The sequence below is a fragment of the Oenanthe melanoleuca genome, chromosome 15 (genome assembly GCF_029582105.1).
Source record: "Oenanthe melanoleuca isolate GR-GAL-2019-014 chromosome 15, OMel1.0, whole genome shotgun sequence".
Taxonomy (NCBI): domain Eukaryota; kingdom Metazoa; phylum Chordata; class Aves; order Passeriformes; family Muscicapidae; genus Oenanthe; species Oenanthe melanoleuca.
The window spans coordinates 3,490,712-3,510,671 of NC_079349.1; the positions used below are offsets into that span (position 1 = coordinate 3,490,712).

The window sequence follows — 19,960 nt, forward strand, 5'->3', positions numbered from 1 at the left end:
CCCGAGATCTCGCGAGACTTCTGGGATACGACGGGCGGCAATTTCCCTCGTTAGGTCCTGCCCGCCGACATCTCGCGAGATTTCGTTTTGCCCCGCCCCTCACGCGAGCCCAGCAGGGGGCGGGGCAGAGAGCTTCGCCCCGCCCCCGAGGATCGGTGTTACAACGTCATCACAAGGCGCCGCCTCTCTCGAAAGCCCCTCGGGGGCTTTGCCGTTACCGTCGCGCTTTTAGAGCTGCCGGCAGCCGCCTGCAAACCGCGCCAGCGCCGTGGCGGCGGCTCCCAAAATCCCGCGGCGGGCACAGGGCGGGCGCGGCGATCCCGCTCCGTCCTCCCGTGGGGACCGCGGCGGCGGCAGCGGGGCTGCGGCGGGGCGCGGCGGCCGGCGGGGCTGCCCGGCGCGGGGTGCCGGCGATGTCCGGGTCCCGGGCGGCTCCTCCCGGTTGAGCGGCGGCTCCGCGCGGGCCCCGCGCCCTCCCCGCGCCGCGGGGTCCGGCAGCCGCGGCCCGCCCGGCCGGGCATGAGGCGGAGCGGCGGCCGCACAAAGGCTCCTCCGGGGCTGCGCCTTGCCTGAGGCGGCGCAGCGCCCCGCCGTGCCCCGGGCTCCCGCGGGACGATGTCGCAGGATCACGACATGGACAAGACGATCAAGGTTGGCGAGAGCGGGCTGGGGTGGCCGGGTCACGGTGCCCGTGCGGCCGATTTGGGGTTTTTTACCCCGGTGTGGGAAGCAGAGGTTGTTCGCTCCGCGCAGGGGGCGAGGGGAAAGATCCCGCACACCGAGCAGCCCAACCGGCCAAACTTTTTGCTATTTGTGCATTTTAGCAAACAAAGGAATTAGCGCTCATTGGCTACAAGTTGTGCAGTTCTCTTATTAATTAGTGTTCTATTGGTTAATGATTCTCTCATTCCCCGTGGTAATTAGTGCCACGCTCGGTCCTTCTCTTCCTGTAGCTCGGGGGCTCTGAGTTGGTCACGATTGCTGAGATTCCCTTTTACCCACTGGAGCTGGGGAAACACAAAGTTGTGGTTTTTAGTTTCTTCCTTATCCTGGGGGTTCTCCCCAGTGTCCTCATGGCCCATAAGTTCTGCGTTCCTTTTGTCCAAACCCTTCTTCCCAAGCTTTGTTCACCTTTCCCAGATCTAATGCCACTGAAACACATCAAGCCCTAAATCTTATCACAGCAATTCCAACACCAAGTAATTCGGTTTTCTAACACCTGGACATCACTCAAAGCTTGTTGGCTGCTCTGCTTCACAGATTAAATACTCTTGTTCATCAGGCTTGAAAGCTACAAAATTAAACATAAAGAACAGTCTGTCCTTAAAGAGAATTTCCCCACATTTTCCAGTCAGAGCCCTGTATCCTAACTCCTCTCATTCACTGTCACTGTTCCCTTTTCCTGATCCTTGGGATGTCAGGAAGCCTTCCCAGAGCTCCTGTTCAGCTGCTGCAACTCTGGAGTGTGGGATTTGTGTGTTTGGAGCTGAACACATGCAGGGTTCAGGGTGTGAGCTCAGCATCCCTCTGTGCCCTGGCTGGGGGGGTTTCCTGTGGGAGCTGGAGAACTCCCTGTTGGGATAGAGGGATGTAAACCAAGGTTTTCAAACCTTTCTGCAGATTCTTTACCTTGTGCCATTGATTAATCCTGGAGGAAATTGGGTTAGAAGGACCTTAAATCTCATCCCATTCCACCCCCTCCATGGGCACGGACACTTCCACTATCCCAGGTTGTTCCAAGCCTTTTCCAGCCTGGCCTTGAGCATTTCCACATTGAAAATTTGTGGGGTTTGCCCTAAAAAAAGCCCAGAATAGAAGGAAATCTAACGAGGTTGTAATTAACCCCTGAGATGAAATGTCAGAACTGTTCCCTGTGTTTTTCTTGGCACACTCCAGAAAAGGAGCCATCCTGAAAGCTTGGGAAAAATGGGATTGAAGTATTTCTGTGGTATTTCATGGGAAGGGAAAGGTCCATCAGAACTCTTGGGGTTTAAAGCTAAAAAGCTGAAGCAGTTGTGGAAGTGTTGGGACAATTCTCTGCTCCTGCTCCTCCCAGTCCAGAGGGGTTCAACCCAAACTCCCTGGGCAAATCCCTGGAATTCTGGGCACAGCCTGAATCTAACTCATAATTTAATACTTTTATGCTTTATACTGATTTTTTTTGCTTCTCAGATCCTTGGTTTAGGTCAGGTTTGGTTGTTCTTTGGTTCAAGGTCTGGGATTCATGTTTGAGAATCAAGGAGAGGTTGAAGGAACAGGAGAGGGAATTCCCTAGGATGTGACATTGGTGCTTTTGAAACATTTCCAGCTGTTTAGGATCAGAATCATGGAATCCTTAAGGTTGGAAAAAAACTCCCAAGGTGGTGGAGTCCAACCTTTCTTTGCCAATGTTGGGAATTCCTGGTGCTGAAGTTGGAGCTCCCATTCCTGATGCTGGGCATCAAATCCTGGGTTTGGTGTCATTTGTGTTTCTTGACCACTTAATTATTCATTTTAACTTCTGAGTTGTGAAGCTGCTTTGGGATGAAGGTTGGGATCCAGATTTTAAAAGTGCAGGAAGTAAAATTGTTGTCTTTTTCTTTAAAACAATGGCAGAATAGGAAATAGAAATTAAATGCTCATTAATGCCCTCCTAAAATTATGTTTTCATTCCACCCCTGCTGCCTTCAGTTCTCTGCAGCTGAATATCAGGAAAATTAAATCAGCTTTACACTAATAAGTGAAATTTATCTGAGTTGAATTAATAAGTTTCTTTGAGCTCCTCCTGAAAACCACAAATTCCTGTGATCCACTGAAACTTCTGCCCCTTCCTATTTTATGAATTTCCAGTGTATTTGGCATTTTTTTTCCTTAAGCTTCCCCAGTGCTGCTGTTGCAGCAGCTCCTTTTGCTGTGATTTATCCTGAGCAGAGGCAGGAATTTAATAAAGGAACAAAGGCTGAGCTCAGGGCATCAATCAAAGCTCTGAGCACAGGATTTACAGCCTGCCTTGGGATGTGGTTAAGCCTGAGAGCACCCAAGCTGTGGCCTAACAAAACCCAGCCCTATCTGTGTGGATTTGAACAAAAGGAGCCTGGTTCATTATCAGAAAAATCTAAAATTATTCAAGCAGGGTTTAATTAACAGTGTGATGGTTCCAACAGTTTGGAACCTGCAATTTTCTGTTTCCTATGACCAAAAAATACATTTTAATGCTGAAATGGGCTCCTTGTTTCATTGTGATTGATCATTTGTAGGTAGGAAGCTGGAACTGAGTCAGGGAGAAATGTCACACTTCAGGTATTAAAAGCACAGAATCACATTTACTGCTCTCAATAACCCTATTTTGAAATTCCAGCTGCAGAGATACAATTTTAATAATGTAAATAATGAGTATTGATATTTATTTATATTTATATTTAATTTTCCTCAGGAAAGCAAACTCCCCAGCAGGCATTTTTACATTCAGATCTGCTGAGCTGGTATTTTTTTTGAAAGGCTGTAATAATTTTATTTATTATGTATTTATTGACTGTGTTTTCCCTCCTCCTGCTCCTTCCTGAACAGGAAACCTCCATTTTAGAGGAATACAACATAAACTGGACTCAGAAGCTGGGAGCTGGGATCAGTGGGCCTGTTAGGTAAGGGAACACTCTGGGACTGTCCCTGACCTGTGAGTATTTTACTAAATGTGGTGATGGGAGACATGGAAAATTATAAATAACAAATGCCTCTGCCCCACTGGAGTTGTGCAGGAGGGGTTTTGTCTTTTTTTGGGGAATTTGGGATGGAAAACTTCTCCCTTTTCTGTTCTGATGTGTTCCCACAGCCAGGCAGGAAGAGGAATTGGTTGCGGAATAATGAATTTCAGAATTCCTGAAATTTCCAACAGAAATTTGTGCTGGCAAACCACTGTGCTGCTGTTCCTGGGTGCTCCCTTTGTCCTTCCCATCTTTTATCTTCCTGTCTGGGTTCTCCTCATCCTTTTTGTGTTGCTTCATTTTTTCTTTTGGCTGCCTGTTCAAACATGGGCCCTTTCCTCAATTGTTAAATGAGGGGGAGAAAAAGAGAAAAAATTCATCCAAAATGAGGATTTCCTTCCCAAACCACGTTATCCATTCCAAACTATTTATTTATTCCAACGTCCCTGGGGGTGTTCAAATGTGCTTTGGGTTATTTCCATCCAAAATCTCTCTTGAGGCTGAATTTAGGGTGAGAGCTGGGATGTTCCCTGTGTATCCCAAACTGGGGGCATTCCTGGGAATTCCCACGTGGAGAACAAACTCAGAGCTACAAATCAATTGCTTCAGGTGTCTCTTTTTAACCTCCTTGCTGACTGAATGATTTTGTTGCTGTAATACCAGAGTCTGCATGAAAAAATCCTCCCAAGAACGATTTGCACTGAAAATCCTCCTCGATCGTCCAAAAGCTCGAAATGAGGTACAGTTCCTGCTTTTCTCTCCAAAAAAACCTTCCATTGCTGGGATTTTTAAATGTTTTTAAAATGTTTTAAAAATAAAAACCTCACCACCAAACCCCCATTTGCTGGCTGTGCTTCCAGAGATTTATTTATAATAATTGAGCTGGATTTTAAAGCTGTCCTTCTCCCTGTAATGGAACAGAGAGGGAATTTTTTTTTTTTTTCATACTTCTCACTCTTGGATGTCATTACTCCAAGAATGCTTCAAGTTGTTGTGGAAATGGATTTTTCCATGTGCCAGGAGCTAAGGGAGTTTTTAACACTGCTTGGGAATTCCTGAGGTGTCAGATTGTCAGCCTGTGGAACGATGGGCACTCCTCCAAGCTATTGGGAATTTAATGAAGGATTAATTGTCCTCGAGGTTTAGGCAACTTCCATCTCTTGTTACTGAGCAAATTCTCCTTTAAAATTGCCATAAAAATCATCTGTGTAAAAAAGCACCAAGACTTGGCTTGACTGAGCAGCCCAGGGAGCTTTAAAGTGGGGAAAATTCCTGGATGTTGGGACAGGAGGTGTCATTCCAGGTGTTGTGAGTTCTTAGCCATGAAAGAAATCAGATTATGGAATTTTAGGGCTTATCCATTCATTTCCACTTCCAGCTGCACCTAAATTTCTACTTTAAAGCTGATTCTGTCCTGAAATTTCTGTAAAGAACTCCAGTTCTGAGCTTTTCCCAGAGCTCTGTGTGTGATTCCATAATCTGTCAGCACTTTGGGGGTGTTTTTATCTGGAGGTGAGCAGGGCTCAGCTGCCTGTCCCTGTGTGCAGTAACAGCTCTTCCCTTCTCTTCAAGGTACGTCTGCACATGATGTGTGCAACACATCCCAATATTGTTCAAATAATTGAAGTTTATGCTAACAGTGTGCAGTTCCCACATGAATCCAGCCCCAGGTAAGATTACATAGGGTGATTCATTCCCACCGCTTGCTTTCCATGTTTAGCCCAAGGTATAGTGGAGTTTGCTTTTTTTTGTTTGGTTTTAATCACAAAATTATTATTTAAAGGGGGTCCCAGGTATAATAATTATCCTGCAGACCAAGCAGCTGTTGTTTTATTTTTTTTCCAGACTTTTGTGTATTTCAATTATTTTGCCTCCTTCACTCCCTGTTTTGAATGCATCTCCATTTTTTTAGGTTTTCCATTGATTCAGTCTGCATTGTGTGAAAGAGTTGTTTCTAAAAATATGAAATTCAGCCCTGAAAACTCTCAATGCATTGTCCTGCTTAAAATGAACACAGGAAAACGTGGAGCAGAGTGATTTTTTTTTTTTTTTTTTGTGCATTATTATATTAGGATAAAAATATTGTCTTCTGATAGGATCTTAGTGGAGAAAATCATCAGAGCTGGGAGAATGAAAGAGCTGAGACCTGTCTTAGGCTCTGGTGTAGCTGCTTTTGTTGTGGTGGGAACTTGCAGTTAATTCCTTGAGGATCTGGCAGCCCTGATCTCCACCTTCCTATTTTTTTATCCTTCATAATTATGGCAATAAAGTTGTAAAATAAAATAATGGGGGATCCAGACTCAAAAGCATCCTTGTGCTGTGTAACCTTGAGAGCAGAGTTATCCCTTGGAGTGTCCACATGACTTCCAGCTCCATCCTGGCTGGAACTGGATGTATCCATGCCAAGTTTGTTCCAGCTGGATGTGGGAGCCCATCAGGAGGAGCAAACTGGAGATTCCTGGCTGCCAATCACTGGGAGCCAGAAAATCCTGCAGGTTTTAGATTTGAAGGCAAAAGGACAACACCAAAATATCCCCAAAAAAAGCAGCATAGAGAAAGCAGTGTTTGTGTGAAATACGCATTCTTAGCTTAGCAATTCTGTTCTTTTGGATGGTTTTTGAATGTAACAACATGAAATGCTTTTGAACAGGGCTCGGCTCCTAATTGTAATGGAGATGATGGAAGGGGGAGAGCTCTTCCACAGAATCAGCCAGCACCGGCACTTTACTGAGAAGCAAGCCAGCCAAGTAACAAAGCAGGCAAGTCACCCCCTGTCCCAGCAAATCCATCATGCTCTGGCTAAAGTAGGGACAATTCCTGGGGCTGGAAGGGTGGGAAAAAAGGATTAAAGAAAAGAATCCTCAGTTCTGATCCGATGATCATTGCCTGCTTTGTTATAAGTGACAATGCCAAAGCTTTACTAGGAATAAAGGATTGAAGGTGTGGGCTTGTTCTCTGGGTCTGCTGTGCTTAACTTTGCTTTTCCACACCTGCTCTAGAGAAGATTTCCAGGAGAACTTTGTCATTCCTCTTGTCCTAAAAGTGTTGCCTCCAGCAGGACTCCTGAGCTCTGGAATCTCCGTGACCCCCTTGGCTTTTCTCTCCTCTGGGCCAGGGGTTTTCAGGCTGGGTTCTGGGCTTGGGCTTATGGAATTCCTGGAAGATACCAAGGAATGTGTCTGTTTGTTCTGATTTTGTGTCTGTTTGTTCCAATGTCGTTTTTCCTTCACCCTTTCTCTCCCAGCTCACTCCTGAGTGCTGTGTTTTATAACCTCCACAGTGGTTTCTGCAGGGGTTTTGGTGTCCATCAGGTTTTTTGTTGCTGCTGGGACTCTCAGAAGGATCTCTGTGGAATTCAGTGCTGGGATCCCCAGTTCCCCTCAGCTGGAGGGAGAATGTTTGAACCTGGGGCAAAAAAAATTGTGTTCCTTTTGTGCTTTGACTTGTTTCTAATGAAATGCTAATTGTGCTGGTACTTTTTGGTCTCATCCAACAAAGAAATGAGGTGGAAGTACAGAATTATTCTTGACAGTTTGTTTGGGCTGTTTGATTCTGACATGGTGGGGAAATCTTGTAAAACTTTACCAGAAGTCAAGACTTTGATTTGAATTCTGTGTGTACACTTGGGTTATTCATGTCTCAAGTAACTCTTTGCTTTAATGTTTATAGAAATGAAGTTTGAAATGTCAAAGTCTCTCTAAAATTCTTTTCTCTAATGGTTCTTCATCACTGTCTTGTACCCAGGAATGGTTAAACCTTGTCACAGCACTGCCTCATTTTCTCTGGGAATGTGTTTGTATTTATTGCTGAGCTAAATTAGCAGTGAAGTTCTCTTGTGACAATAATTTGAAATTTTTTAAGGACTCTAAACTTGGTAGGATCCTACAGAATCCAGCAGGGATACTTCCAAATAAGGGTTGTGAGGCTGTGCCTCACTTTTGTCTCAGGAATGCTGTTTAAATATTTATACTTGGCTTTTCTTTAAATGAATTGCACTTGGAAATGTCCAGTCCCTGGAGCTTTCCTGCCTGGATTGCAGGTTCCTAAAGCATCCTTGAAAGAATCCAGGAATGCATTTCTGTGGGATATCCACAGAATGATTAAAGTGCAGGCAGTGTTATCCAAAATTAAAGAGCAAAACTGCCTGAGTGTTGGATCTCCAGGCAGGAACAAGTGCAGTGAATAATTCTCTGGAATCCTGAAGCAAGAACTCACTGCTGAGAGTTCAGCAGGGTGGAACTGCTGGGCAGGGGCAGCCCCCTGGAGCCCTGGCACAGCAGGGAAGGGCCACTGGCAGCACCTGCTTCACTTTTTGGGGCTCTCAATGCCTTGAGTTCTCAAACTGAGGTGATTGGGAAGCCCAGGCCAGCCTGGCTTTTGTTTTTTGTTTTTGGGATTCATGTCCCAGTTGTCACTTCACTGCACCACTGCCCAGCAGGGTCAGGCTTGTCCTAACTGACAACTCCATCCAAGTGGAGTGAAAATGTCTGGGGTTGGAAATGTCCTTTGTAAAGCTGAAATGAATGTCCAGGCTGCAGGAGGAGGTTGGTGATTGTAGCTGATTTATTGTGCCCTTTTCCAGATAGCTTTGGCTTTGCAGCATTGCCACTCACTAAACATTGCACACAGAGACCTCAAGCCTGAGAATCTCCTTTTCAAGGATAACTCTCTGGTAAGATGAACATTTGCTGCTGAATTCTGTAAAATGGCTCCAGGGTGGCTCTCAGAGTAGTGATAAAATGACATCAATGTTTTGGTGACAAAATTGAATCACTGGATGCACTTGGTGCTCTTCCATCCCCTGATCTCCTTGGAGGGCAGTGAGTCCCTGCTGCTGCTGTTAAACAGAGTCAGGTTCTCCACCTGAACACAGAATCCAGCTCTGCCCCCTCATCAGGATGTTCTGACCCTTTACCTAGAGGTGCTTTGATAGATCCAAGCAATTTTTGTCTCTCCTGCTCACAACCAGCCTGGCTATGCAGTGATCTCCCTGCAAGGGGCTCAGTGTTTTCCCAGTCCCTGAGGGGGCTGTTCCTGGCCCAGAGCACCCAGAAAAGCAAAAGCTCTGTTTGGAAAGATCAGTTTGTGACTTTTCAGCTGCCAGGTGGAGTGTGAGGGTATAAATACAGTGAGAGGTGGAGGTTTGGAAAAGGTGAGATGAGGACAGGGGGAGAATTATGTGTTAGAAAAGCTGATTTAATGAGATTTGTCTAATAAAGCCTCTTCTCCTTGTTTTAGGATGCACCTGTTAAATTGTGTGACTTTGGCTTTGCCAAAGTAGACCAAGGTGACTTGATGACACCCCAGTTCACTCCCTATTATGTAGCACCTCAGGTAACAACCAGTTCCTGCTCTGGGCTAAAGGGGGATCACTTACTGCCTGAGCCTTTATATCCACATCATTTTCAGTCCTGGGAAGGGCTCTGAGTGCAGGAATCACTGCACTTTGGAGCTGGATCTGTTGATCAGGCAGATTTCCCAGACTCTGCTCAGCACTGATGGTGACAATTGGCCTTTAGCTGTATTCAAGCAGCTGGTTTGGAGAAACCACTGCTTTGCCATCCTTCTTCCAGCTCAAGCTCATTCAGGATTCCATTAAAAAGGACTTTGCTGGAACAAAAAGGTTCTGAGAAGTGGTTGCTCACAAAGGGCAGTGGCAGGGTTGGTACCAGGGCACCTTGGCCTGGCCCCCCTGTCATTAAACACAATCTATAATTACACACAGGCTGCTCTTTGTAGTCCTGCTTTCCCCCTCTCTCCTGTCCTTTGTGTTGGAGCCCTGGAGAAAATGAAAAGCAGCTGCAGATGGAGATTTAATTGCAGTGCTGGGCAGCCTTTAATCATTGGGAAGGGCAATTCAGAGATCAGAGCATGCCCTGAACATTTCTTCTCAGCTAGAGCCTGCTGGGGCTCCCTGCAAGCCAAGCCCACAGAGTGCATCAGCAAGGGACACTTTTGATGGGATTTGTTCTGGGAAAGGCTCTGGAGCTTGGGTTACCTCTCAAACACACTTTGGGTCCTGGTTCCAAGCATGGAGGGGTTGGAGGTTCTGAGCAACTGCTTTAATTCAGGCAGAACTGGAGATTTCAATGCCCTGAAATATTACATATTCTAGTATTTTCTCCATGCAGAAAGCTCCAGTCTTTCTTAGGGAGAAAAATTGGAGTTAGGTAGTCTTCAGTAGCTGGAATAAGTTTCCTAAATAGAAAATCATCAGGAATCTTTGTTATAGGCTTTGCTGGTTGTGTTGTCTGTTAATGAGATGGATTTTTCTTTGTTTGTTTTTATTTCCCCTCTCACCAGGTATTGGAGGCACAAAGAAGACATCAGAAAGAAAAGTCTGGTATTATCCCCACGTCTCCAACCCCTTACACTTACAACAAGGTGAGCTGGGAAACATCTTTAAAAATCTTCCCCACCCACTGGTGTTTCTGATAGAGCAAATAATGAAATGCACACTTAGTGCAAACCTAATTAATGATCCTCTAATAAAGAAAAATACACAAATGCTCTTAAGGAGCACTAACTATGGACAAGATTTTAGAGAGAGGAGAGTGACTCTGCTGGAGTGAGGCCATGAGGGAAGTTCTTTCACCTCTGTTCAAAGGGAATCTCTTTCCTGCTGGATGTGCAGAGCATTCCTTGTTCAGGCAGCTGTGCCAGAAACTGCTCTGTACCTGGATCTTCTGGAAAACAACCAAGAATTTATTGTGTAGCTGCTGGAATCTTGGCAAAATCATGGCAGGAAACGTCCTGAAAAGTCACAGTCTTTTTTGGGCATTCCAAAACATTTTCCTCCTTATTATCACCACTGTCTCCTGCTGGCTGAGCAGTGCTTGAATCACTGAGTGTTCTGGGTGTGTCAGTTTTAATTAAATTTATCTGGTTTGTGATCCCAGTGTAAGGATCTGCCCTGATTCCAGTTTTAGGGATGGTTGTTTATTCCACCATGTGCCTGAGCAGGTATTTGATGTGCAGTGTTAGCATTTCATAGCCTCAGAGAGTTAAAGCAAATATTAAATAAATTAATTAATAAATCTGCCTTCTTCAGTGCTCTGCCTGCCTCTCTCCATCCTGGAGAACCAGGTTGGTGATTGTAATCTTTAGAGTTTACCAATAATGTTTTCAATATGGAGTTTCTTCTTCCCTCTCTTGTCTCTTGATTTGGGATTCCCAAGGTGGGAGTGATTTTCTTTTCATGTTTCCTGTGAAGAATTGATCTGTGCAGCCCTGGTGGCACTGGGGGAAAAGGCTGCTGAGGGAAGGGCCTGCAAAAGCACACCTGGCACTCCCCTGGCTCCCCAGAATGGACACTGAGAGGTTTCCAGGTGCTCTGTCCTTCCATGGCAATCCAGTCCTGCTCCTGCTCCTGCTCCTTCCTCTCCCTGACAGCTCTGATTTAATATCCCTTTGCTGATTTTCAGTCTGGGTTCTTTTTATGGGATTGGGGTAGCAGGAATAAACCTCTCACACCTCTGCAGCCCTGGCTGTTCCCAGACAATTCCAACCACCTGGAAGCTGTTGAGCTTGGAACATGCAGCCAGATTTATCCACAAAGGTGGATCTGGAGGAGGAGCTGAGCTGGTTCTGTTCCCTTAGGGAATCCCACAGAACTTTTACCACAACTTCTTCACTGTCTGCTGCAAAGTGCTGCCCAGAGTGACCCTTTCCTTGCTTGCAGAGCTGTGACCTGTGGTCCCTGGGGGTGATTATCTACGTGATGCTGTGTGGGTACCCCCCCTTTTACTCCAAGCACCACAGCCGGACGATTCCCAAGGACATGAGGAAAAAGATCATGACAGGGAGCTTTGAATTCCCAGAGGAAGAGTGGAGCCAGATCTCAGAAATGGCAAAAGACATTGTGAGAAAGTGAGTCTGTGGAGGAAAGTCTTGTGTTGCTCTGTGCTTGTGTTAAGGAATTGGAATGTTTTGATGTTTAGGAATTGGCAAAAGCACCTGGAAGTGCTTTATCCCAAGGGTTGTTTTGTCTGCAGCTCATCCAGCTGACAAATTCTCCCTTACACTGAGCATAAACCAAGTCTGGGAAATGTTTTCCTTTCCCTGCCCAAGTGTTTAATTTTGATGTCTCTTGTTGGGGTGAATTGTGTATAGTCTTTAAGGGGAGAGGGAGCACTGAAGGGTTTCAGGATAACACAGCCAGCGTGGATTTCCTGGCATAATGTTGAAATTCCTGTGAAAATCAAGTGCCTTTAATGGGATGTGGTAAATCTGTCCCCTAAAGCCCTGTGCACATCATACACAGCCTAAAAAGAGTCAGGCAGGAGGATGGAGAGGGAGATTAAGATCTGTCATGAGGTGCCAGACTCAGATAAGGTTTTGCATGGATGTTTTATTCCAAATGCTAATGGAGCCTGTTTTCCATGCAGGGCACATCCCTCAGCTGGGAGTGTTTCAAAGACTTGGTCTGTTTGGGAGCAAGAATGTGGCACTGATTAGGGCTTGACCTCACTTATTTTTGAAAAAAGTGACAGGGACTTACTGCCTTTGCATCACCAGAGAAACTGAGAGAATAAAAGCAATATAAATAGGAAAAAAAGAAAACAGTTGGGGAGGTTAATTTTAAAGTGTCACTGGCTCCTCAGATGTACTGTAAATTCTCCAGGGATTCACATTGTTTGGAGAGGGTGCTGGAGCTGTGCAGGAGAACCCCCCAGAATTTCACTAAATTAACTTTCCTTTACACCAAGCTCAGCTCTTAATTCTCACACAGAAACTCCACAGGCAGAAGGTTTCATTGTCTTTTAAAATTCCCATGAAATTCAGCTCTCAGGATGCTGTCACATGGATCCAGGCTGATTTCTGACCTCCAGCTTTATGAGAGTTTGATAATGGGTTAGGATTTGGAAAATGCATGGAAAAGGAATGCACATGTCTGGTATCAAAAGTGAACTCAACCTGGTTGGCAGAAAATGAGATTTCTGAGCTCCCCCGTGGTGCTGCTGACATTTTGTACAAGTTATTTCCACTTTCTTGGTACATTTAACAATTGTGCTCTGCAGCCAAGAAGCTGATCTGGAGTTGTCTAAGGAAGTGTGACAAGCTCATGGAGTCATTCCCATTCTCATTCAGACTTTGGGATGACTTGTCAGCACCCTGTGGGAAATTTGGCTTTTTTTATTTAGTTATGCTCATCATGAGAAGATAAATTTAACTGTAAATCCTCTTTCCAGGATTTCATGGTAGAAAAAATTGATTTAATGGAGTTTTCAGCAATCTTGGAATAAAGTTGTTTTTTATTTTGAGGAGCTGGAACCAAAGTGTTCATTAGTTGAGGACTTTGCAGAGGAGTGGCACGGTGGGAGCAGTGAATCCTGCAAAGTTTCCATGCCCACAGTCCTTGGAATGAGTGCAGCCTGTTCTGGGGATGAGCCAGTGCCAGTCTGGCTCGTTTCCAGTTCCTCTGGAAGGTGGTTTCCCACCTGGGAGCAGCAGCTGTGGAATTCAGCAGCACAGGGCTATCCCAGGAATGCCCTTAGCACCTTCCTTTGCCCTGGATGAGCTGTGACAGCATTAAACCACAGCAAGGTCAAGGAGCTGGGCTCATTTTGAGGCAGTTTGAACTCTTGGAGAAGTTTCTTTTTTGGCCTTTAGAATGCTTAAATTCTCTATAAATCAACAAAGCCCTTCTTAGGGATTTATTCTTTCCTCCCCAGGCTACTGAAGGTGAAACCTGAGGAGCGATTGACCATTGAGGGGGTGTTGGACCATCCCTGGCTCAATTCCACAGAGGCCCTGGACAACATCCTGCCCTCTGCACAGCTGATGATGGACAAGGTCTGAACAGCAGTTATTTGGTCAGAAATGTTGCACAGGAGCAGGAGAGCTCTGGGATGGGTGAAGGGCTTTTTTGTTGTGGGGTTATGCAGATAAGGAGCTTCTCTTCTGCTTTAGGAGAGTCTGAGAGGGAGAAAATGGAAAGAGAAATGAAAATGGAAGTAAAATGTGAAATTTGGGCTTGAAGGAGATGCTCCCAGATTAGTGGTAACAAGCAGCCACGTGCTGAGGGTAGAAAGCAGAGCCTGAGGGATCTTCCATAGTCTTTCCTCTTCTTGTCACGTTTTATCCCCTGACCTCACCAGTTAAACAAATAGTCCTTGTTTCCTTTAATTTCTGCTCAAAGAGGGTTTCAGTCAATCTTGTGAATGTGAGAAGGAGATAATCCTTTGTCCTGTCTCCCCCAGGGATATTTTGTCACTAATTTTAATTCTAACCATACCTTGCTTCATGCAAACCTGATTTTTCTTGCACATCTCCAAAATAAATCAGATTTTGGTGCCTCTTTTTTTTGTCCACGTTGCACCAAGTGCTTTTTTTGTCTTTCCAGGCCATGGTGGCAGGGATCCAACAGGCTCATGCAGAACAACTTGCAAACATGAGAATCCAAGACCTGAAAGTGAGCCTGAAGCCCCTTCACTCCGTGAACAACCCGATCCTGCGCAAGCGGAAACTCCTGGGGTAACTCAGAGCTGGGTTTGAAAGGACAAGGTGGAAAATGGCTTTGGGGATGGCACAGGCTCACTTTGGATGCTTTAACTCACTTTTGGTTACTCACACTAGTAATAGTGGCACAATGTGGTTTTTCTGCCAAGATGTGCCAGTGAGGGCAGGAAGGAGGTTGGGCTCTGGTCCTGCATTGAACAGATTCCTTATGGGATGATGGGTCACATGTAAGATAAGGCAAACTGGGAGAAAGAATTCCAAGATCTTTTCTCTCATCCTGACATTTATTTACTGAAGAAATTGAGTAACCTCTTTCTTTCTCTCTCTCTGAATTAAGCCAAAAAATACACTCATACATTTTAGAATTACCCTTATTGGAGTTATTTAAAGGAATATTACTTTTTCTCCATATTTAAGATTATCTCATAATATAGGACACTAATTATAATTAATGCTGAAGCTGCCTCCCAGTTTCCCAGAGGGGGAAGGAGCTGTGTTAGACTGGAGCAGTTACACAACGAGTAACGAACTTGAGCTGTGCCCAAATTCTAATTATTCCCCCCTTGTTCTTGTGCAGCACCAAGCCAAAGGATGGTGTTTACATCCATGACCCTGAGAATGGAAGCAATGATTCCAACGTGGCCCTGGAGAAGCTGAGAGATGTGATTGCTCAGTGCATTCTACCACAGGCTGGTAAAGGTTGCCACTTTTAAGAACGTTTTATTCCTAAAGACACCGACTTTGGGTGTGTCTGTGTCAGTGGTGAGGAAGGAAGAACAAAGTTCCTGAGCAGCCTCTGAGCTGGGATTTGGGTTCATGTGGAATTTTAGTGACATGCAGAGCTGTTAAAAAGAACTTTCAAACAGGAATATTTGGTTTAAAGGCCATTTCCTGGTTGATGTGGGGCCAGCAGTTATTCCTGCCCAGTTTGCTGAGGCACGAGGCCAAACCTGTGTCCCTTTGTTGTCCCAAACAGGAGAGAATGAAGATGAGAAGCTGAATGAAGTGATGCAGGAGGCCTGGAAATACAACAGGGAGTGCAAATTGCTGCGAGACACCCTGCAGAGCTTCAGCTGGAATGGTGAGAATCCCTGCTCTCACACAGGGAGTGTGGGAAGGGGGGAAGCACAGACCTCCTGCTATGGAAATAACCCCACATTTATTGGATTTGGGCTGATTTAGGTTTTGACACTGTTTTATCCCTTCTGCCAGAGCTGATGTTCCCAAAATGGGGGTGAAAGTGTTGCTTTGAGATTTCTGTTTGAGGGTCAGGGTTGAGTTTTCAGAGGCACCAGGAATGTAACAGCACAAATGGATTGTGATGGAAAAGGGGGAATTTTAAACTGCCAGAGGGCAGGGATAGATGGGATATATGGAAAAAACCCTTCCCTGTGAGGGTGGGGAGGCTCTGGACAGGTTACCCAGAGAAGCTGTGGCTGCTGCACCCCTGGAAGTGTCCAAGGAGGGGTTGGACAGGGCTTGGATCAACCTGGGCTATTGGAAGGTGTCCCTGCCCAGGCACCAGGTGACCTTTAAGGTCCTTTCTGACCATTCCAGAATTCTCTGATCCTTTTAGGAACCTCTTCAGCTGTGTTGAGCTGCTTTCCATCCAGCTGTTTATTCCCTCTCTCTGCTGGAGGCTGCTCCTCCCTGTCAGCAGAGCAGCTCTGCAGCTCAGCTTGGGTGGGAAGCAGAATTAAAGTGGGAAGTGACCTTGGGAATGCTCAGGTGTTCCTGGGCAGAAGAGGCTGGCAGAGGTGTCACCCCCAGGAGCAGGTGCTGATGGATATCAGGGACCAGGAGCAGCAGCAGTTTCACAAGGGCATGATCCTGCTTCCTCCTATGTTCTATTTGCTTGGCTTTACTTGAGATTTTTAATTGCTCGATTTTTCCAACAGAACTATGCTCTGTAATTCCTTTTGGATCCTGTGCTGCTGTTGCCCTAAGTCTGTGTGAAGCATTGTTTAATTCCAGCTTTCCTCCTTGTGCCCAGCTCCAGCTGATTACCTGTTTTTTTCTCTTCCAGGCAGAGGATTCACAGACAAAGTAGATCGACTAAAACTGGCAGAAATCGTCAAACAAGTGATTGAAGAGCAGACAAATTCCCACGACTCTCAATAGCTGGAGCTTCTTAATCTTATTTTTTTTACCATTTAAGATTTATTCTTTAACTGTAAAAAGTATTTTTATGTAAATTAATAAATCATAATTATTTCATTAAATTTCCATACTGCTTGAAAATGCTGTATAGTTGTAGATACAAAAAAAAAAAAAAAATCATTGGTACTGTAATATTTTTTTAAAACTCAGTTCCTCAAGGTATATATGATCACTTATGTACTGTTAATCATGAGCCCCCCAAATGGGGTGGATTTTATTGTTAAAAACCATTCTTTTTCTTAATAACCAGTTGCAGAAGCTGCCTTTCACCTGCCACATCCAGCCCCTGCAGTGACTGTATGCGAAGGAGAGCCACAGTTTCTCAAGCCCTTGCTCAGTGAGTACTTGAAGCAAGTGCTGTGAAATGCAAATTCACAGCTCCCCTTGGCACCTAAATTCCAGTTCTTTAGGTAGAGAAAAATCAATTAAATAACTTTCAGTCTGGCTTGGTGCCTTGGCCAGGCACCTGAGGCCATGTGCTTGCTGAAATTTTCAGTTCTGAGCAGTGACTCTCTTTTGTCTTCCCCATCTCCCTCGGACTTTCTTTAAGGCTTAACTTCCTCTGTTTCTTCCTCCTCATCTTCCTCAGAGCTTTTTTAAGGCTGAATCAACCATTCAGCACAAAACTCTTCTTTTTCTCACCTTGTCCAACAGCAGAACAGAAGAATGTTCAAGTTTTTATGCACAAATTATTTTAATTTCCATGGTGGGATCTTCTACAGACCGAGACCAGCCTTGGGTTTGTTTGTTTGAGATCCACCCCTCTATTCCCATTCTTTCCTTCCTAGAAGATCCAAGGCTTGGGTTCTGACTTGTCCTCTTGTTTGCAGAGCTGCTCCCAGTGCTCTGGGCAACCTCTGGGATTTGTCTCTGGAGCCCAAATTCTCGTCTCTGATGCCTTCAAGCTCCTCTTTGGGGGAGCCAAACTGCAGGGCTGCTCCTTGGCTGCCTCCCCAGGGCAGGTTCTTACTCTAGTCTGGAACATTGGCTCCAAAAGCTGCTTTTTTAAATCCTGATAAAGCAAACCAATGGCAAGAATCTGTACATAGTTCTAGTTTTCTACCTTTTCTGCTTCTCTTTCTTTTGAGATCGGGCGGAGGCTTTTTATAGAGCTATTTTGGTACCAAATCCGTGCAGACATGGGCTGAGTTTGGTCTGCAGACTGAAGTGCCAACCCTGGGCCATCAGTGACCACTCCTGAACGTTGTTGTCTTTCACAGCTCATCCATTTTTGGGTTTACATTGACAAACCTGAGCCATGAATCTCCCAATTCTCTCTTACAAAAGTCCAGCCTTGTTCTTTTTTTTGTCTCTTTTCTATACCAAAACTTCCTTGCAGCTTTAGCTGGATGGCAAAGCAGTGTCTGACTCTTTCTATACAATTTTCTAAACAGTGGCTTGTTTTTTCTACATGAAGGAGATGCTTTGTTTCCTGTTCTCTCTGTCAGCTTTACTTAATCCTGTGGACAGTTTTCCAATGCCTGATTTATTGCAGGGTAAGAACAGTCCCTCCTTATCCATCTTCTGATGGGAGCAGGGAGTGTTTGTGTGAGCTGGAATTGTACCTCTTACACTACCTGGAATATTTGTGCACTGACCTATTGATGAAAACTGAAGAGAATTACCAAAAATTGAGAGTTTTTGTCATTTTTTTGGCTGTACCACCAAGCCCTGTTATGTGCTTTTCTGTCCTTGCTGTAATTCTAGGTCATGTCTTGAAATGGTTTCATTTTGAACTTGAAATCTGTATTTTTTTCTGGGAAATCGAAACTTTCAAGTGTGGCAGATAGAGATGGAAACAAGGAAATCACCTTTGTTTGAATGGCAGAGCAAAAAATCCCCTCCAAAAGCACTTTGTAACTCTGCCCTCCCAGGAGGAAAATCCTCAGGCAGTATTTTGGGAGCCAGAATTTGTTGGAAGTGCAGTCAGGGGGGAAAGTGGGATCTGGTGTGGATTCCTCCTTTTCTTCATCCCTTAAGTGCTGCTGATTCTGAGATGGGAACATTTGTACAAATTTCCAAGGGCTTTTGTCACAAGGAACTGCTTTTGATGGATTTAATCTATATTTTCTTGTCTGATAAATAAGAAGGGCCTGATGTGAAGCAGAGGGGGGAGGGACAGATTAAGAAAACACAATTTGAAGACTCAAGGTCAAATGGTTTTGTTTCTATGAGAAAGTTGATTTTTTTTTTACTCTTGGAAAAGTTTTGTTTTACATTTCAAAGTTCAATAACTTTAATGGATTCATTTACATGTTTGAACGTAGCATTTGACTTTCTCCTTCCTGTGTTCAGTTTATTTTCAGTTGAAGCAAGTGCAAGACACCTTGTCTTGATTCTCTGAGGTTTGACTTGGTAATAAATCTACTGATCCTTTATAGAAGACTGTGAATATTGTAAATATCTCGAGCTGGAAGTGTGGGATCAAAGAAGAATTTCTTTGTACAAACACTAAAAATATGTGGGAAAGCTCTGGAGGTTGTTGGGTTTTGGGATTTTTTTAGAATTTTATTTAAGTGATGAAAAATCTCTGAAATCATTTGACCTCTTCAAAATTTTCTGTATAACTGACTTCTCCTGTGACTTGATTATTTGAAGCTTTTCTATATAAAAATTAAGAGAACCTGATTAGTGAAAGAGATTCTGATTGGAAATAGCAACATGTCAAAGTTTTGCTGTCATTACTTTTGGGTTTTCTTTTGGAAACAGTCTGTCCCCATGTTTAACTCCTGTGTGTTAAAATGTTCTCATTTCTCCTTCTCAGTGTTCCCTGTTAGTTCCTTTTGGATCAGTATTACATTGTAAATATTACCCATCCTGTATATAAATGATTTTACTAAACTCAAAAGTTCCTGGCTGCTTTTGTTTGGTTCCCAAATCCCTGTAGGAGAGAAGGAAGGAGCAGGAGGGAAGAGCAGCAGGATTCTCCTGCCACCCTGCTTTTCCTTGGAAGTGTCCAGGTGTGGATGCAGCACCTGGGGGTGTGGGTAGCAGTGAACAAGGGTGGTGCTGGGTTAATTTTTGGATTTGATGGTCTTAGAGGGGTTTTCCAGCCTTAGAGATTCCATGATTCCATTATTCTGGCACCCCCATCCCACTTCCCTTATCCTTGGGAGAAGCATTTGAATGAAGCTTTGAGATGAAAGGATGACAGCCAGGAGAGGCTGGATAAATCCCTAGGAAACCCTGGGCTCTGCTTGACACAAAATTGTCTTTTTGAAGCCCAGCTTTCCATCAGATGGCAGCAGCAGCTGCCCAGTGCTCCCAGTTAACCCCTGAGGGCTGTGGGTTGGACTGGGCAGTCAGGGAAGGGAGTGCTTGGTGCCTTTGAGGAGGTCTGAGGGGAGCGGGTGATGAGTGACCCTGGGAGCATCCAGCCTGGGAAAGGGACTGAGGGAACAATTTCCTGGGAGTGCTTAAAGCAGCCAAGCCAGCTGGGAGTGCCCGTGGACACTGACTGCTGAGCTGTCTGAGGAGCCCTGGGAATGTGTCAGCACCCACTGCCAGCTCTAATGGTCCATTAGCAATCCAATCATTGCTTCCCGGGTAATCTTCCATCACTTAGGCAGCCTTAATCCCCTTTTAAACAAATTGCACCGGCTCCACAAACGGGGTCAGTCCCAGGAGGGTGCAGGAGGCTCTCAGGGTATGTTTCATTC

General features: G+C 44.9%; 2 protein-coding genes across 4 annotated transcripts in view; both read left to right on the top strand.

Moving 5' to 3' along the window:
* Positions 1 to 19,960, top strand: part of ALDH2 (aldehyde dehydrogenase 2 family member) — a 157,950-nt gene that overhangs the window by 9,578 nt on the left and 128,412 nt on the right. The window lies entirely within an intron of this gene.
* On the top strand, positions 217 to 19,149 carry MAPKAPK5 (MAPK activated protein kinase 5). 3 transcript variants are annotated; one of them, XM_056504701.1, is made up of 14 exons: positions 217 to 651; positions 3,547 to 3,620; positions 4,344 to 4,419; positions 5,253 to 5,350; positions 6,331 to 6,439; positions 8,263 to 8,352; positions 8,919 to 9,014; positions 9,984 to 10,064; positions 11,362 to 11,549; positions 13,355 to 13,475; positions 14,026 to 14,156; positions 14,719 to 14,840; positions 15,118 to 15,222; positions 16,168 to 19,149. In XM_056504701.1, the coding sequence occupies exons 1-14, from the start codon at positions 616 to 618 to the stop codon at positions 16,260 to 16,262; spliced, it is 1,422 nt and encodes a 473-aa protein (XP_056360676.1). In that variant the 5' UTR covers positions 217 to 615; the 3' UTR covers positions 16,263 to 19,149. The 3 variants fall into 3 exon arrangements, with proteins under 3 accessions (XP_056360676.1, XP_056360677.1, XP_056360678.1); XM_056504702.1 differs by having other exon boundaries at positions 218 to 651; positions 6,331 to 6,443; positions 8,267 to 8,352; XM_056504703.1 differs by having other exon boundaries at positions 218 to 651; positions 14,719 to 14,834.

Coding starts and splice junctions, on each gene's coding strand:
- MAPKAPK5 (XM_056504701.1), top strand. CDS start 616: ATGTCGCAGGATCACGACATGGACAAGACGATCAAG. Junction 4,420..5,252: donor GTCCAAAAGCTCGAAATGAG/GTACAGTTCCTG, acceptor CTTCTCTTCAAG/GTACGTCTGCACATGATGTG. Junction 13,476..14,025: donor CACAGCTGATGATGGACAAG/GTCTGAACAGCA, acceptor TTGTCTTTCCAG/GCCATGGTGGCAGGGATCCA.